The sequence below is a fragment of the Notolepis coatsorum genome (assembly GCF_963971535.1).
Source record: "Notolepis coatsorum genome assembly, chromosome: 11".
Taxonomy (NCBI): domain Eukaryota; kingdom Metazoa; phylum Chordata; class Actinopteri; order Aulopiformes; family Paralepididae; genus Notolepis; species Notolepis coatsorum.
This window is the reverse complement of record NC_140175.1, coordinates 104,024,465-104,040,481: the sequence shown is the minus strand read 5'-3', so window position 1 is coordinate 104,040,481 and position 16,017 is coordinate 104,024,465. Positions and strand designations below refer to the sequence as shown.

General features: G+C 41.5%; 1 protein-coding gene across 1 annotated transcript in view; it reads right to left on the bottom strand.

Annotated features, from left to right (window-relative positions):
* Positions 1-14,211, bottom strand: part of mpx (myeloid-specific peroxidase) — a gene marked incomplete at both ends in the record, with an annotated part of 48,341 nt that extends 34,130 nt beyond the window's left edge. The window contains 5 exons of the mRNA XM_084325038.1: positions 2,549-2,678; positions 2,871-3,003; positions 11,363-11,538; positions 11,729-11,816; positions 14,136-14,211. Of these exons, the coding sequence (XP_084181164.1) occupies positions 2,549-2,678; positions 2,871-3,003; positions 11,363-11,538; positions 11,729-11,816; positions 14,136-14,211 (603 nt within the window). The remainder of the gene's footprint in view (positions 1-2,548; positions 2,679-2,870; positions 3,004-11,362; positions 11,539-11,728; positions 11,817-14,135) is intronic.
* Positions 14,212-16,017: the final 1,806 nt, after the last annotated feature.

Genomic DNA, 16,017 nt, shown 5'->3' with positions numbered 1-16,017 from the left:
AGATCTTTTTAATCTAAGCCTGATACCTCCTTGTCTTCCTCTATGCCTCTTCCTGCCGTTTCCTTTGTTGCCGTTCTCCCGCTTGATTTCTGTTAGCCATTCTGGGCATAAAGTGTCTCCAAACTCCTCTTTGAGTCCGGAGTTTAGGTCCATAAGTGTCTAGCGGTCGTATGACATACCCGCCAGTGATGTTTTAATAAAAAAAGTAGAAAAAACAAACATAATAGCAAAAAATTTGCACAATCGTCGCGGAGCTAAACCAAAGGCGACTGACCGGGGTCGCGCCATATTCATATTCATATTCATATTCATACATTACATAAAGATGTGTAAAACAAACACTAATTTTTTCTTCAGTGTTTCCTTTCAAAAGAGGCCAGACTAGCGTCCAATTTACTTTCAGTATGCAATCGACAGGCGTTTTATGCAAAATTTGCAGGACTGTTAACCATCTGTAGTGTGGCAGTGAAAGGGTTAACCTTCTGTAGTGTGGTAGTGAAAGGGTTAACCCGTTGTCGTGTGGCAGTGAAAGGGTTAACCTTCCATATTGGCGCAGTGAAAGGGTTAACCCTTTGTTAGTGTGGTAGTGAAAGGGTTAAATGAACATACTGTATTTCTCAACAGGCTGTTCGCACGCTTCCTGAAATAGAATGCTGTAGTTTGCTGCTTTTTGAATTTGTGACCAAATTCAGGACAACATGCCGATTTTGTGGGACAGTAAAGTAATAATGAATACAATATGTAAGAATAAAGCTTTACATAATGTATAAAACATTTGATCTATTCTTCTACATATATAAGCATTTCGATTAATTAATTAATTAATTAATTAATTAATTAATTAATTAATTAATTAATTAATTAATTAATTAACCTCTTAACCTCACCTAAGTGAAAGGATTAATCTCAAAGTGCTTGAGGGTTAATCCCTCAATTTAGAAATGTTTTAACAAAGAACTAACACACTAAAATTACTTTCTGTTTCATTGTACGAGATATATAATAGAATAATATATATTTTGTATGGCCTTAGATACAGTGTTTTTTCACAAATTGCACATTGGTTGTATCTATATTAGGGCTGACCTTGGTTAGTCGAATAGTCGACTAATCGATCGAAATGAGCCGTAGTCGACTGCCAACCTCAGCTCTATCTTTAATCTTTCAAAATGTTCAGTTGCTATCGCATGCACTTATCTGTGTTTCACTACACACATGAGTGCATGCTTATCAACTGTCCGCATGTTTTTACTGCAACATTACTATCACCGACATCTAAGAAGGGAGATCCCCCCTTGAATGGCCCTTCTAAGGTTTCTCTCCTCCACATTGCCTGTGGTGCATTTTCTCCTATTGCTAGGTTTTAGTGAGTTTTTCTTTACCTTCGCGTGGGGTCTGTCTGGGAGGCCTATTGTTTAATAACAGCGCAGCAGTGCTGCTTTTGCTTCCGCGTTTTCCCTGATTGGCTGCGCCATGCCCCGCGGCAGGCGCGGCAACCGCAGAGCGGAGCGGCAGAGCGGCAGAGCGAGCGGAGCGGCAGAGCTTGCGGAATTATGTAACCGTCCTAATCGGCCATGATTTTCATTCGGCGCTTCAGCTCACCTGGCAGAGCAGAGCAGCGGTCCTGTGATCCTGCGGTCCGTTGTTGACGAGTTCGAATCCCATCAAATTTTTTTTTTTTAACGTGATTTTTTTTTTAACGTGTATTCTTTCGCCGGTTAAGGTTAGGCATGGTTAAGGTTAAGGTTAAGGTTAGGCATTGTTTCGGAGTTGGTTAAGGTTAGAACGGTTAAGTTTAGGCGCTGTTAAGGAGCTGGTTAAGGTTAGAGTTTGTCTTAGAGAATGGCAATATTCTATCTATGGTTAAGGTTAGGCATGGTTAAGGTTAAGGTTAAGGTTAGGCATTGTTTCGGAGTTGGTTAAGGTTAGAACGGTTAAGTTTAGGCGCTGTTAAGGAGCTGGTTAAGGTTAGAGTTTGTCTTAGAGACAGCCTATTTCCGCACTGCCGCTCTCCCGCGTTGCCGCGGTCACATGGTCAAATTGTCACATTCTTGCACTGCTGCGCTGTTAAAAAGCAACACGCGTCTGGGAGTGTTGCATTTATTTAAATATTTTTTTGACCTTATGGTGTTCTTGTTTTGTTCTTGACTTATTGGGATGTTTCTTCTTGACTTGTTTAAAGAAGACGTGTCCGGCCCATGGGGACATTAACGTGTGTTGTCGGGCCTTACAAATACATTTGATTTGATTTGATTTGAGTCTAATGAACACACTAGACAAATATCAAGATGTATCCATCAGTGGACCAATTGCATGCTTTTGCAGAGGACAAGAAGCCTTCAGTCGACTCCTTCAGACATTAAGCACCCCCACAGCCCAAATGGAATGATCCCCCCAAAAATAAAAAATAAAATTTAAATATTTTTATTTATTTTATTTTATAAAAAGAAATGTCATTAGTTTCTGTGAATTTCGGCCAATCAAAGTTGACTATACAAATCCTTAGTCAGGGACAGGCCTAGTCTATATCTTCTATCTATGTCCGTACCAGGGGGAGCAGGAAGTTGTTGAACTGCCTCTTCCTGTCCCAGCCGTTTGGTTCAGACACCCCGTCATCGTACTGGGCAGGCAGCAAGCGAGCGAAGGGTGTGTTTGAGGCTCCAAGACGAGGGAATTTCCTAAAGATAAGATACAATTTGTTAAGACAAGAACTTTGTGTAACACCAAACAAATATGAATGACTTGAACAACATCCTTTCTATCTATCTACCAATTTGTACATAGTCTACTACTACTGCTGCTACTACTACTGCTGCTGCTGCTAATGCTACTACTACTACTACTGCTACTAGTATGAATGATCATCTTACATGTTATTGCAGACACTAGTCGCTGTGCGGTACTTGTCCAGGTTCTGGGTTGTGCGGCAGGGTGGCATGGCGACGCGCGCAGTGCAGCCAGTAATCCTCGCGAGGGCCTTTAGATCCTCAGGACTCAGCAGGTCTAAACAACAGGACAGACACAGGGACTGAATGTGTGTGTGTGTGTGTGTGTGTGTGTGTGTGTGTGTGTGTGTGTGTGTGTGTGTGTGTGTGTGTGTGTGTGTGTGTGTGTGTGTGTGTGTGTGCGCGCGCGCGTGTGTGTGTGTGTGTGTGTATGCGTGTGTGCGTGCATGTGTGTGCCGTCGACTAAAGACGCACTTCTTCAACCATTATCTGAATTAAAAAAAAAAAAAAAAAAAAAAAAAAAAATCTAACCCTAACTAACCGTACTGTCATGCACTTGTCCTAATAAACTAACCTACACTGTAGCACTCAACACTTTGATGAACATTGTTGCTCAGCTGATAGAGTTGTGCCCTTCCTGATGGCTTGTCGTACAGAACTTGTAAGTCGCTTTGGATAAAAGCGTCAGCTAAATGACTAAATGTAAATGTAAATGTAAATGTGTGTGTGTAGATGGAGTGGTACAAGCATCAATTGAATTTTTTTTTCCCCTTTTTCATAAAATACAAATAAACAAATTTCACTTGTATTGCAACAGTGGAAACTGGAAGTGTAATAGAGAGTCCGAATGCAATGTTGGTTGCATTGGAATATGGCTAGCTTGGTGTTATCTACAAGATAGAAACAGTGGTGGTTTGTTTTTGTGCATTTCCAAATTGTGTCAACAATATGTTGCCCACTTCCTATAGCGCTCATAGACTGATATCAGATGGCTGTAGGTTAGTGGTCCTGATATCAGAGGTCTATGGCTGTAGGTTAGTGGTCCTGATATCAGAGGTCTATGGTTGTAGGTTAGTGGTCCTGATATCAGAGGTCTATGGTTGTAGGCTAATGGTCCTGATATCAGAGGTCTATGGTTGTAGGCTAATGGTCCTGATATCAGAGGTCTATGGTTGTAGGTTAATGGTCCTGATATCAGAGGTCTATGGTTGTAGGTTAATGGTCCTGATATCAGAAGTCTATGGCTGTAGGCTAATGGTCCTGATATCAGAGGTCTATGGCTGTAGGCTAATGGTCTTGATATCAGAGGTCTATGGTTGTAGGTTAATGGTCCTGATATCAGAAGTCTATGGCTGTAGGCTAATGGTCCTGATATCAGAGGTCTATGGCTGTAGGCTAATGGTCCTGATATCTGTGAGGTTTTGTCCGCTCCCCACCCACTCGCTCTGTTCCTTTAAGGTACTGTGAGGATTCTGTGATGATTGGTCCGTGGCCGAACGCACACTTCTAAGTCAAGTATCAATTACCATCACGCACCTGATGTGTGTTCTAATCAGCGCCCCAAGAGGCTTTATATACCCTGATCGCCCTAATATCGAGGTTGGATCGTTTTGAATATTCCCTGCATCTGCCTTTCTTTCCCGTCGCTGTCTGTTGCTCCCCAGGACTCTCGTGAAGTATCCCTGTTGGAGAACCTGCTTCCTCGTACGAAGCTACGCCTCGTTTATCTGCCCGCTTTACGCGTTGCGCTCTGGTGAGTTTTTGGAAACAGTCTTTTTTGGATCAATCGTTTTTGTGTGTTTGTGAAACACCGAAGAGATCCCGTTTTTGTTATACTGTTCTCACCTATTTTTTGTTGTTGGATTTACACGTTGGATTACCGTATTGTTTTTTCTCTGGACACTGCTAACTGTGTGTATCACACCCAGTGATGCCACAGATTACTTGTAAAAGTAATCCGATTACTGATTACACCTTTAAAAAGTAATCTTAGTTACTTTACTGATTACTTGATTATCAGAGTAACTTAGTTACTTTGAAAGTAACTAGGTTACGAAGTCGTCGTCCCTGCTGCTGCCACAACATAAGAATGACAAAAAAAATTTAGTAAAATGTACTCAGTTTGAGTAAAATGTACTAATAGGGCAGGTAGGCCTATCTTGCTATCTATAGATCTATAGATTTCACAAAAGATAAATGGTCAATAACACCACATGTAGGCTGATATGTAGCCTACCTTTGAGGCCTGCCCCATTCAGATATGGTTCTACGTTATTATTATTTATTATTGTGTGAATGAATGAATGAATGAATGAATGAATGAATGAATGAATGAAAACTTTATTTAACAGATTGCAGAATGGGTACAATACAGTACGGCTCAATACACACAATTGTTAAGGGGATGCAGACCAGAGAAAGACGTTTGTCTTGTTTCCATCAGGGTCCCCCATTTTCAATTCATATAGACATTTATGACATACACAACATACATGACATTTATGGCATAGGGACATATAGGTATTTAGTACTGATACATTTGTGACATAAGCGGTATTCAAATATACAGTACTGTTACCCCTAGATCATGACAGAGTATATACATATGATGGGGAGGGGACTGTACATTAGGAGGGGGTGGGTGGGTGGGAGGGAAATATATACGGCGGGGAGGGAATATATATACTGCAGTGTTGTCAGTGTGCTACTGACAACCTACATACTGCAGTATGGTGTAATGTTCCATGTTCATGAATTATAGTGCAATGCAAAAGATGTTTAACTCAAAGGTGGAACATACTGTTTGGCTGGTGGTGCAGCTCCGAGTCCTGTAGAAGTCGACGGTCGTGCTGTGCTGTATATTCCATATGCGGATGCGGTAGACAGTATTTTGTTTCCTCCGCAAAGTGAATGTTTTTTTCACCTGGCTTAACAAACGTTAAGTAGACTAGTGAACTTCCAGTGCAAGAAAGCGTTACGAATACGAGCGCGAGCTTCTCCCTGCTAGCGCGCAGTTTAGGTCAGCCTGAAAATAACAATAACAGCCGCGCCCACCAGCATGGCTCAACACGCCAGGTTGCGTGCTGTGACGTCACTCCCCAATACAAGGAAAAGCTTTCCAAACATATATTTGACTGTCGAAAACGAAAGAAAATACTGCATTCCGCCTGCATTATGATGAGATAGTAACGAAATAGTAACGCTGCAGCCACTTGGACAAGTAACTGCAATCAGATTACTGGCTTGTAAAGATTAACGCGTTAGATTACTATTTTCGGGGAAAAGTAATCAGATTACAATAACGCGTTACTTAGTAACGCGTTAGTTCATGGCAGATATGATTTCTGATTCTCTGCCATGAACCTCCTTTCAACAGGGAAAGCACCAGGGAATGATGGATACACCTTAGAGTTTTACAAACAGTTTCAACACAGGCTAACCCCACTGCTTACACTAGTATTCAATGACATAATAGTTCATCAATCCATGCCTCAGAGTATGTGCCAGGCTACTATCTCTTTGTTACCTAAACCTGATAAAGATCACTCACAAATGGGTAATTATCGTCCCTTAAGTTTAATGAACAGCGATTATAAGCTATTTGCTAAGATCCTGGCCATGCGCATAGAGACAGTCATGCCTTCACTGATCCACCTTGATCAAGTAGGGTTTATTAAAGGCCGCCACGTTTCTAATAATATGAGGAGACTATTTCATGTCATGTCAAAAGCGGGCAACCTACAACAACCAGCGGTAGCTTTATCCTTGGATGCTGAGAAAGCTTTCGACAGAATAGAATGGCACTATCTGTTTTATGTTCTTACCAGATTCGGTTTTGGACCCACGGTCATACATTGGGTGATGGCGCTCTACAACAAACCACTAGCTTCAATTAAAACAAATGGCATTATATCTCAACCGTTTCAGCTATTCAGGTCCACCCGACAGGGTTGTCCGGTTTCTCCATCACTCTTCATCCTCGCCCTCGAACCGCTGGCATGTGCCATACGAGCAGAGGAGAAAATCACGGGCATCAATATTGGGGGGCATGACTTTAAAGCTAATCTGTATGCAGATGATGTACTATTAACACTAACACAACCCTGTCAATCAATCCCACAGGTGATGAAGCTGATTAAAGCATTTGGGGAGTTTTCAGGATATAAGGTGAACTTTAATAAGAGTGAAGCTATTCCTCTGAATAACCTGACCCATCCTTCACATATTGGTTCTGCCCCCTTACAGTGGAGATCACAAGGTATGAGATACCTCGGAATAAACATCCGGACACCTATAGACACGATTTTTGATTCTAATGGTCCACACCTCTTGAAGACAATTAGGGAGGATATTAAGAGATGGACAGTGTTACCCATTTCATTATGGGGTAGAGCAGAGATAATAAAAATGAATATTTTACCTAGAATATCATTTCTAATATCAGCTGTTCCACTCAAATTCCCCTCGTATTGGTTTAAAGAGATAAATAAGCTATTTACAGGTTTCTTATGGAGGGAGAAGACACCTAGAATCAGCTACAAGAAATTGATGAGACCAAGAAATAGCGGTGGACTTAGTATTCCGGATGTTTACTCATACTATCTCTCTTATAATGCCAGATTCCCCTTGTCATGGGGTTACATATGCAAGACCGAAATAGGCAGTTGGAAATGGATTGAGGAGAATATTTTATCAGAACTTAGTAAGACGGTATCCTTGGTATCATTATGGTTTCACCCCAAACCTAACTTTAAAATGGATAACCCAATAATAAGATTTTCATGTGAGATAATCAAAACCCTACAGAAACGGCTAGCCTTCAAAGGGATCTCTTTACCTTCATGCCCCATATGGTCTAACCCCCTGTTAATGGCTGGGGGCAGCACACTAGTAAATACTTCATGGCAGGGTAAAGGAATACATCAACTAGGACAGATTGTGAAGGATGGAGAGACGATACCTTTTAATGAATTGAAAGATCTGTATAATTTAAGAGATAGTGAATTCATGTTGTACTTTCAGTTGAGATCTGTAGTAAGATCAGTATCCATGAAAAATAGAGATATGGGGATACATAAGGATTTGGATGACAAACTAAGAAGGATCGCTTCAGAAAGGAGGTCAGTATCTAAGATCTATAGGTTACTCTCACTTAGCTCATCAGATGGCCTGGCCTCCATTAAACAGCAGTGGGAGAGGGATTTGAAGGTCTCCTTGACTGCTCCACAATGGGAGACGGTTTTAAAAAATACAACAACATCATCAAAATGTGTAAGATATAAAATGATACAATTAAAGGTAGTTCATCGAGCTTATATTACACCATGTAAAATTAAAAAAATGGATCAAGCCATCTCAGATTTGTGCTGGCATGGATGTGGGGAGGTAGGAACACTCATCCACATGTTGTGGCATTGCCCCACAGTGAAGAGTTTTTGGCACAAGGTCATTTTAAGACTATCCTCTATTCTCAGTGTTAAGATACCCTTATGTCCAAAAGTCTGCCTCTTGGGCATAGGGGTAGTTGGTATACAATCAGCACTTACGCAACGCATCATTACACTAGCACATATGTCAGTTAAGCGTACTATCATGATGAACTGGAAGATCCAAAAGCCAAATTGTTTCTGTATGGACACCTGGATGAGGGATTTCATGGACCTATTGACAATGGAACGAGCAGCCTCAACGCTCACTGAACATGACCATGGAGAGGACGGTCCCTGGATCTATATAAGGACATATTTGGAGAATACTTATGACTGAAAGCAGGAGTGTTTGATCTGCACCCCCCCCCACCCCCCCCCCATTTTGTTAGTATGTTTTGTCTGTATTGTACCGTTTGTGAGTTTTGTTTTGTCTGTATTGTACTGTATTGTATTGTTTATTGTTTGTGAGTTTAGTTTTGTCTGTATGGTACTGTATTTATGTTGAGCTGTTTTGTGTTTCAAACTATTAATAATAAAAAAAAAAAAAAAAAAAAAAGTAACGCGTTAGTGGCATCACTGATCACACCGAAGATCAAGTCACTTGGATATATTGTTTGAATCAGTCACCTCTCTGTTTCTATTGTGCGCTGAGCTAACTGGGATTTCTCTCTCTCTCTCCGCTTCCACCCTGAGTGTATGCTGGGGGGATCTGCAGAGCGGCTCAGACGTCACAGGCAAATTCCTCACCATCACCTTCTGGGAGAATCTGCAGAGCCGCAAACATTCTTCACATGCCAGATTCCCCGTTTGTTCTGTTCTCCACCTAATTCAATCTTGTGACTCTGTGAATAAACACGCCCTTGTTTTTGGCTAACTCAGAAACAACTCTCTCTGTGCCGTTGCGCTTGGGGTCGGTTACAAACCCTAACAATATCAGAGGTCTATGGCTGTAGGCTAATGGTCCTGATATCAGAGGTCTATGGCTGTAGGCTAATGGTCCTGATATCAGAGGTCTATGGCTGTAGGTTAATGGTCCGGATATCAGAGGTCTATGGTTGTAGGCTAATGGTATTTTCATAGTCGGGGCTAGCGTCAGTGAGGATGAAGGCCTGTGTAGCGTACTGCTGTCATATCAAAGAGATGGTGTGCTTGGACCAATTTGTATGTGTGTGTGTGTGTGTGTGTGTGTAATAATAATAATAATTTAGGACCTGCTCAGAGGTCATTAATCGGCATGCATGCGATGCATGTATGCGTTTCGTCTCTGCGATTAACCCATCCCATCGTCCTCCCCCCCCCAAGGGCAGCCGGGAGCAGACAGGCGCAACGTGAGCCGCGCCAGGGGACCAATCCAAGTGCTCCTGTCCGTCTTCGTCAAGGACGCCACAGCGTTAGCGATCTTGTTGTTGTGCATGTTTTTCCATTGGGTTTATCTTATCGGGGGGGGGGGGACCCTTGCGAGCACGGGGAGAACATGCAAACTCCACACAGAAAGGCCTGGGAGATACCCCCCACCTGAGTACCTGGCATCATGGAAACCTGGTCCCCAAGCGGGAATCGAACCCTGGACCTTCTTGCTGTGAGGCGACAGTGTTTAACCACTACACCACCGTGCCGTATAACACTGTGTGTGTGTGTGTGTGTGTGTGTGTGTGTGTGTGTGTGTGTGTGTGTGTGTGTGTGTGTGTGTGTGTGTGTGTGTGTGTGTGTGTGTGTGTGTGTGTGTGTGTGTGTGTGTGTGTGTGTGTGTGTGTGTGTGTGTGTGTGTGTGTGTGTGTGTGTCAACTTTTAGTTTTCATTTTTGGCAGCCTGGGTCATGTTCACAAGCTGGTGGTTAGGGGCCTTCAGACGGCCCACATCTCCAAGAGAAAGGCTAAACAGTTAGCAAGGTATTGCTCTATATCTGCTATTATTATTGGTAGCCACTCTATTTGGAGACAGCGTTGCTTTTTGTAACCATAGAGTAGATATCGTTTTACGGAAATGCTATTGCATCTGTTTTTGAAACATCATCTGTGTCAATATTGTATGTGTACGATGAATGCTGCACAGTCACAAACGTAATTGAATAACTCCCAATGAGATAATTGCACTGTTGGTGTTTATGTCCTTAACTCATTCTGCGGCAATCACGGAAAAAGTCGGGTTAACTCGCCAACCGTTCAGCGCCAATCACGAGATTTTTTTTTTTTTTTTTTTTTTATCTTTTCCCCCCTCCTTTTTCCTCCGATTTTCTCCCATCCCAATGTTAGTCGTTATGCCAATTCCCAATCCCCTTCCTGGTCGCTGCGCACTTACCCCCCACAGTCAGTCTGGGAGAGTGGAGGCTATCACGTGCTTCCTCCAACACACGTCTAGCCAATCAACCGCTTCTTTTCACCTGGCAGCGCGGACTCTCACTGAGAGGGTGTAATGTGTAATGTGGAAGGATCACACTACCCCCCTTAGATCCTATCCGCGCTGAGAAAAGTCTGGGTTTTAATTGTTATTTCTTTTATTAGCTATATCCATACATTTTCATCCATCCAGCCTGATGTTATCATTGGGAATGTGTCTGAGCTCGCAAAAGGGCAAATACTTCCAGCTGGTATTGCACTCCATTATAAATGGTGTAGTTTCTTTTCTGGGACGATCCGAGCCGTGTGGGCGGGGTTTAGGTGCTCAGGCGAGGTAGGCCTTTGCAACGATGGTATGGAACAGTAACCCCGCCCGCCCGTCAGTGTGTAACGCTCGGTAATGTGGTACGGACCTCCATGAGCAGTATTTGGAATGGCGATCAGATAATTGGATTATTTCTTTTGCATTACATCAGATACAAGGTAAGAACACTATATATAAATTTGATCGTTGATCTGATATTTATTTCTACCCCGATCGAAGCTGTCTCTGTGTGTGTGTGTGTGTGGCTGTGTGCCGTTGGGTGGCAGGAGGGGGGGGGGGGGGGGGGGGGGAGCCCCGCGGTCCAGGGCTCTTTTCATTCTTGCACGAGGAAGGATAATAATGATGATCTAGCGTTGATTTCAGGAAGATTCGATAATCAGGCAGAATGAGTTAATGTGCTCTGTATTTATGTGGACATAAATAAAGCATCTAAAATGTGTGTGTGTGTGCGTGCGTGCGTGCGTGCGTGCGTGCGTGCGTGTGTGTGTGTGTGTGTGTGTGTGTGTGTGTGTGTGTGTGTGTGTGCGTGCATGTTGGGAGCCCCACCTGTTGCATTGAGTGCGCGCCTGTGCACGTGGCGGAACTTGTCCCGGAGGAGGCGTAGCGTCTGCTCCAGGTAGTCAGCTGACCTGACGGCCGAGCGCGTGTCTCTGGCCGGCTGCTTCAGGAGACGGAGGGTATCAGAGGGACTGACCTTCTCCCTGCGTACCCTGCTTAGAGAACTAGCACAGCAAACACCACATTATATCGTCTGTCTGTCTGTCTGTCTGTCTGTCCGTCTGTCCGTCTGTCTGTCTGTCTGTCTGTCTGTCTGTCTGTCTGTCTGTCTGTCTGTCTGTCTGTCTGTCTGTCTGTCTGTCTGTCTGTCTGTCTGTCTGTCTAATCTATGTATATATGTTGATGGTAACTCACACGTCTCTGGAGTATTTGTAGGCCTCGTCCACTATGCGCTTGGCCTCCTTAAAAGCACTCTGAAGGAGCGGGCTTCCCAAACTCTCTCCTGCCAACACACACATGCACAGGTTAGATGAACCTATAACTGTCTCTTTATATGTTAGAGTTAGATGAAACTATAACTGTATCTTTATATATGTTAGAGTTAGATGAAACTATAACTGTATCTTTATATATGTTAGAGTTAGATGAACCTATAACTGTCTCTTTATATGTTAGAGTTAGATGAACCTATAACTGTATCTTTATATATGTTAGAGTTAGATGAACCTATAACTGTATCTTTATATATGTTAGAGTTAGATGAACCTATAACTGTATCTTTATATATGTTAGAGTTAGATGAACCTATAACTGTATCTTTATATATGTTAGAGTTAGATGAACCTATAACTGTATCTTTATATATGTTAGAGTTATAACCTATAACTGTCTCTTTATATATGTTAGAGTTAGATGAACCTATAACTGTATCTTTATATATGTTAGAGTTATAACCTATAACTGTCTCTTTATATGTTAGAGTTATAACCTATAACTGTCTCTTTATATATGTTAGATTTATAACCTATAACTGTCTCTTTATATATGTTAGAGTTATAACCTATAACTGTCTCTTTATATATGTTAGAGTTATAACCTATAACTGTCTCTTTATATATGTTAGAGTTATAACCTATAACTGTCTCTTTATATGTTAGAGTTATAACCTTGTATTTTATTTTTTTATTCTTTTTTAAACAAACATATAAACAAACATGACAACACACGATAAGATATACAAGCATTAATTAACAGTGCATATCCAATGAAATCACCATTTAGTTAAATGTCTTATACAGGATATACCCCTAATACCTGTTATCTAGTACCCTACACACATAGCTCTAGCTCGTACCCCCCCCCCCCTCTCGGACCCCCCATTGGATAATCCATCCATTATAACTTGTTCCTACCAGACACTACCTTTATATGCTAGCTTTTATTCTCTCCACCACCACTTTTTTTTTTTTTTTATTTTATTTTTATCTTTTCCCCCCTCCATTTTCCTCCGATTTTCTCCCATCCCAATGTTAGTCGTTATGCCAATTCCCAATCCCCTTCCTGGTCGCTGCGCACTTACCCCCCACAGTCGGTCTGGGAGAGTGGAGGCTATCACGTGCTTCCTCCAACACACGTCTAGCCAATCAACCGCTTCTTTTCACCTGGCAGCGCGGATTCTCATTGAGAGGGCGTAGCGTGTGGAAGGATCACACTATCCCACTCAAGTCCTATCCGCGCTTAGCAGGCGCCCCGACCGAACTGTAGGAGTCGCTGTTTACAACGACCCGGACCCACCCCGCCAGCTTCTCCCACCCTCTAATACAGCCAATTGTATTAGTGTGAACGGCCAGCCAAGCTGGTGACAACCCCGGAGCTGTGAGCTGGATTCGAACAGGCGAATCTAGCCGCTCCGGGGTTTGGTGACGAACGCAATCTCCGTTACGCCACCTGACCGCCCTCTCTCCACCACTTCTAACCACATTGTCATTTTGGATTCATTGAGACCCAAAATTCTTGCTGTAGATATTTCTTGATAAATCACATCGAGATATGTAAGAATCCAGACCTTCCGGCACATTTTTTCCGGTTGAAAAGAGTTATAACCTATAACTGTATCTTTATGTTAGTTATAACCTATAACTGTCTCTTTATATATGTTAGAAGTTATAACCTATAACTGTCTATTTATATATGTTAGAGTTATAACCTATAACTGTCTCTTTATATATGTTAGAGTTAGATCAACCTATAACTGTATCTTTATATATGTTAGAGTTAGATCAACCTATAACTGTATCTTTATGTTAGTTATAACATATAACTGTCTCTTTATTTATGTCCATATAAATGACAGTATTATTGTCATTGTTGTCATGGGTTAGGAGTTAGGAGTTGACAATGTTGCTGTATCAACTATACAGTTTACAGTATGACTCTGGGAAGCATTACAGTAAAAAGGAAACAATTTCCACACAATCTTATACAGTATGTACAGTCTCATGAAGTGAAAACATATAAACAGTATTTGGATGGTAGTGTTTTAAATGTATCACACCAGTGTTTAATTTTAATTGATATTGTTATGCTATTCAGATATTCATATGATACTGTAGCTGTGTGTATCGTTTTGGTGGAAATGATCCGTTTTGAAAAAAGAGAACATGGTTTTGAGTGCAGTGTTTAAGTTAATTTTGTGGAGTTCTGACAAAATGGTTAAATCTTTTCAGTTTTGTGTTTAGAGTTTTGAAAATGTTTGCTATACTGTATAGTTTCAGGAAACACTTTCAAACAATTGAGAATAACTGTAAATGTAAATGTTTACCTGAGGGGGCGGAGTCACCAGGCATCTGGCACAGAGCCAACAGCAGTAGGCAGATATGCACCTTCATCTCTGACATGATGACATCACAGAATACCACTTCACTCACACGATGACATCACAGAATACCACTTCACTCATCCAGACAGAAGGTATAGCTGTCTCACTCACTCACTCACTCACTCACTCACTCACTCACTCACTCACTCACTCACTCACTCACTCACTCACTCACTCACTCACTCACTCACTCACTCACTCACTCACTCACTCACTCACTCACTCACTTTACTCTCTCACTCACTCAATTTACTCACTCACTCACTCACTCACTCACTCACTCACTCACTCACTCACTCACTCACTCACTCACTCACTCACTCACTCACTCACTCACTCACTCACTCACTCACTCACTCACTCACTCACTTTACTCTCTCACTCACTCACTCACTCACTCACTCACTCACTCACTCACTCACTCACTCACTCACTCACTCACTCACTCACTCACTCACTCACTCACCCACTCACTCACTCACTCACTCACTCACTCACTCACTCACTCACTCACTCACTCACTCACTCACTTTACTCTCTCACTCACTCAATTTACTCACTCACTCACTCACTCACTCACTCACTCACTCACTCACTCACTCACTCACTCACTCACTCACTCACTCACTCACTTTACTCTCTCACTCACTCACTCACTCACTCACTCACTCACTCACTCACTCACTCACTCACTCACTCACTCACTCACTCACTCACTCACTCACTCACTCACTCACTCACTCACTCACCCACTCACTCACTCACTCACTCACTTACTCACACAATTTATGCCGCTCTGCCCCCTACTGGCATCACACAAGCATGGACATAATTAAAACCAGACACTCTTCATTTAAAGTAATTAAAACCAGACACTCTTCATTTAAAGTAATTAAAACCAGACACTCCACATTAAAAGTAATACAAAATAGTCACTATTCATTTAAAACAATTAAAACTAGATACTCTTCATTTAAAGTAATTAAAACCAGACACCCTTCATTTAAAACTATATAAATCAGGCACTCTTCATTTAAAACAATTACCAATAGACACTATTCATTTAAAACAATTACAAATAGTCACTATTAATTTTAAACAATTAATACCAGGCACTCTTCATTTAAAACAATTACCAATAGACAATCTTCATTTTAAGTAATTAAAACCAGACACTCTTCATTTTAAAACAATTAAAACCAGACATTCTTCATTAGTAATTAAAACCAAACATCATCAATGTAATAAATGATGCATCAATATAACCTCGAAAATCCAATTGATCTTGATGTAAGGTTTAATTAAGTATAACCTGTTCTGAATCAGTGCTGTCATATTTCTAACCATTTTTCACTTTTAAAAAGGGTACCAAAATAATCTGCATAATTAATTGAACTGTGGTCAAAATGTTAAATATTACAATGTGTCCAAATTAAATTGACTTGTATTAAATGGTTAGGGTTATTCCACCACACAGAATCAAAACCAAACACACTTGCTACTTCTATCAGTGGTAGAGGAGTTTAGCCTTAAATAATATTAAACACTCAATCCACAACCTCGACTTTAGCAAATAATCACATTTATGCAAAATAATTTACATAGAAGATAATATAATATGGTGTCGACATAAATCAAATAAAAAGCTGAAGAGTTTTCCTACCTGTCTGGCTGATTGAGGACTGTGAGTTATGATGTGTGTGGATGTGTGCTATGTGAGGGTATTTATAGCAGGCTGCTCAGATGTGGTCGGGTCAGTGGTAACTGGTATGTTTAGGCTGGTTTAGGATAAAATAACTTCCCTCTTCCTTATCATCACAGAGTC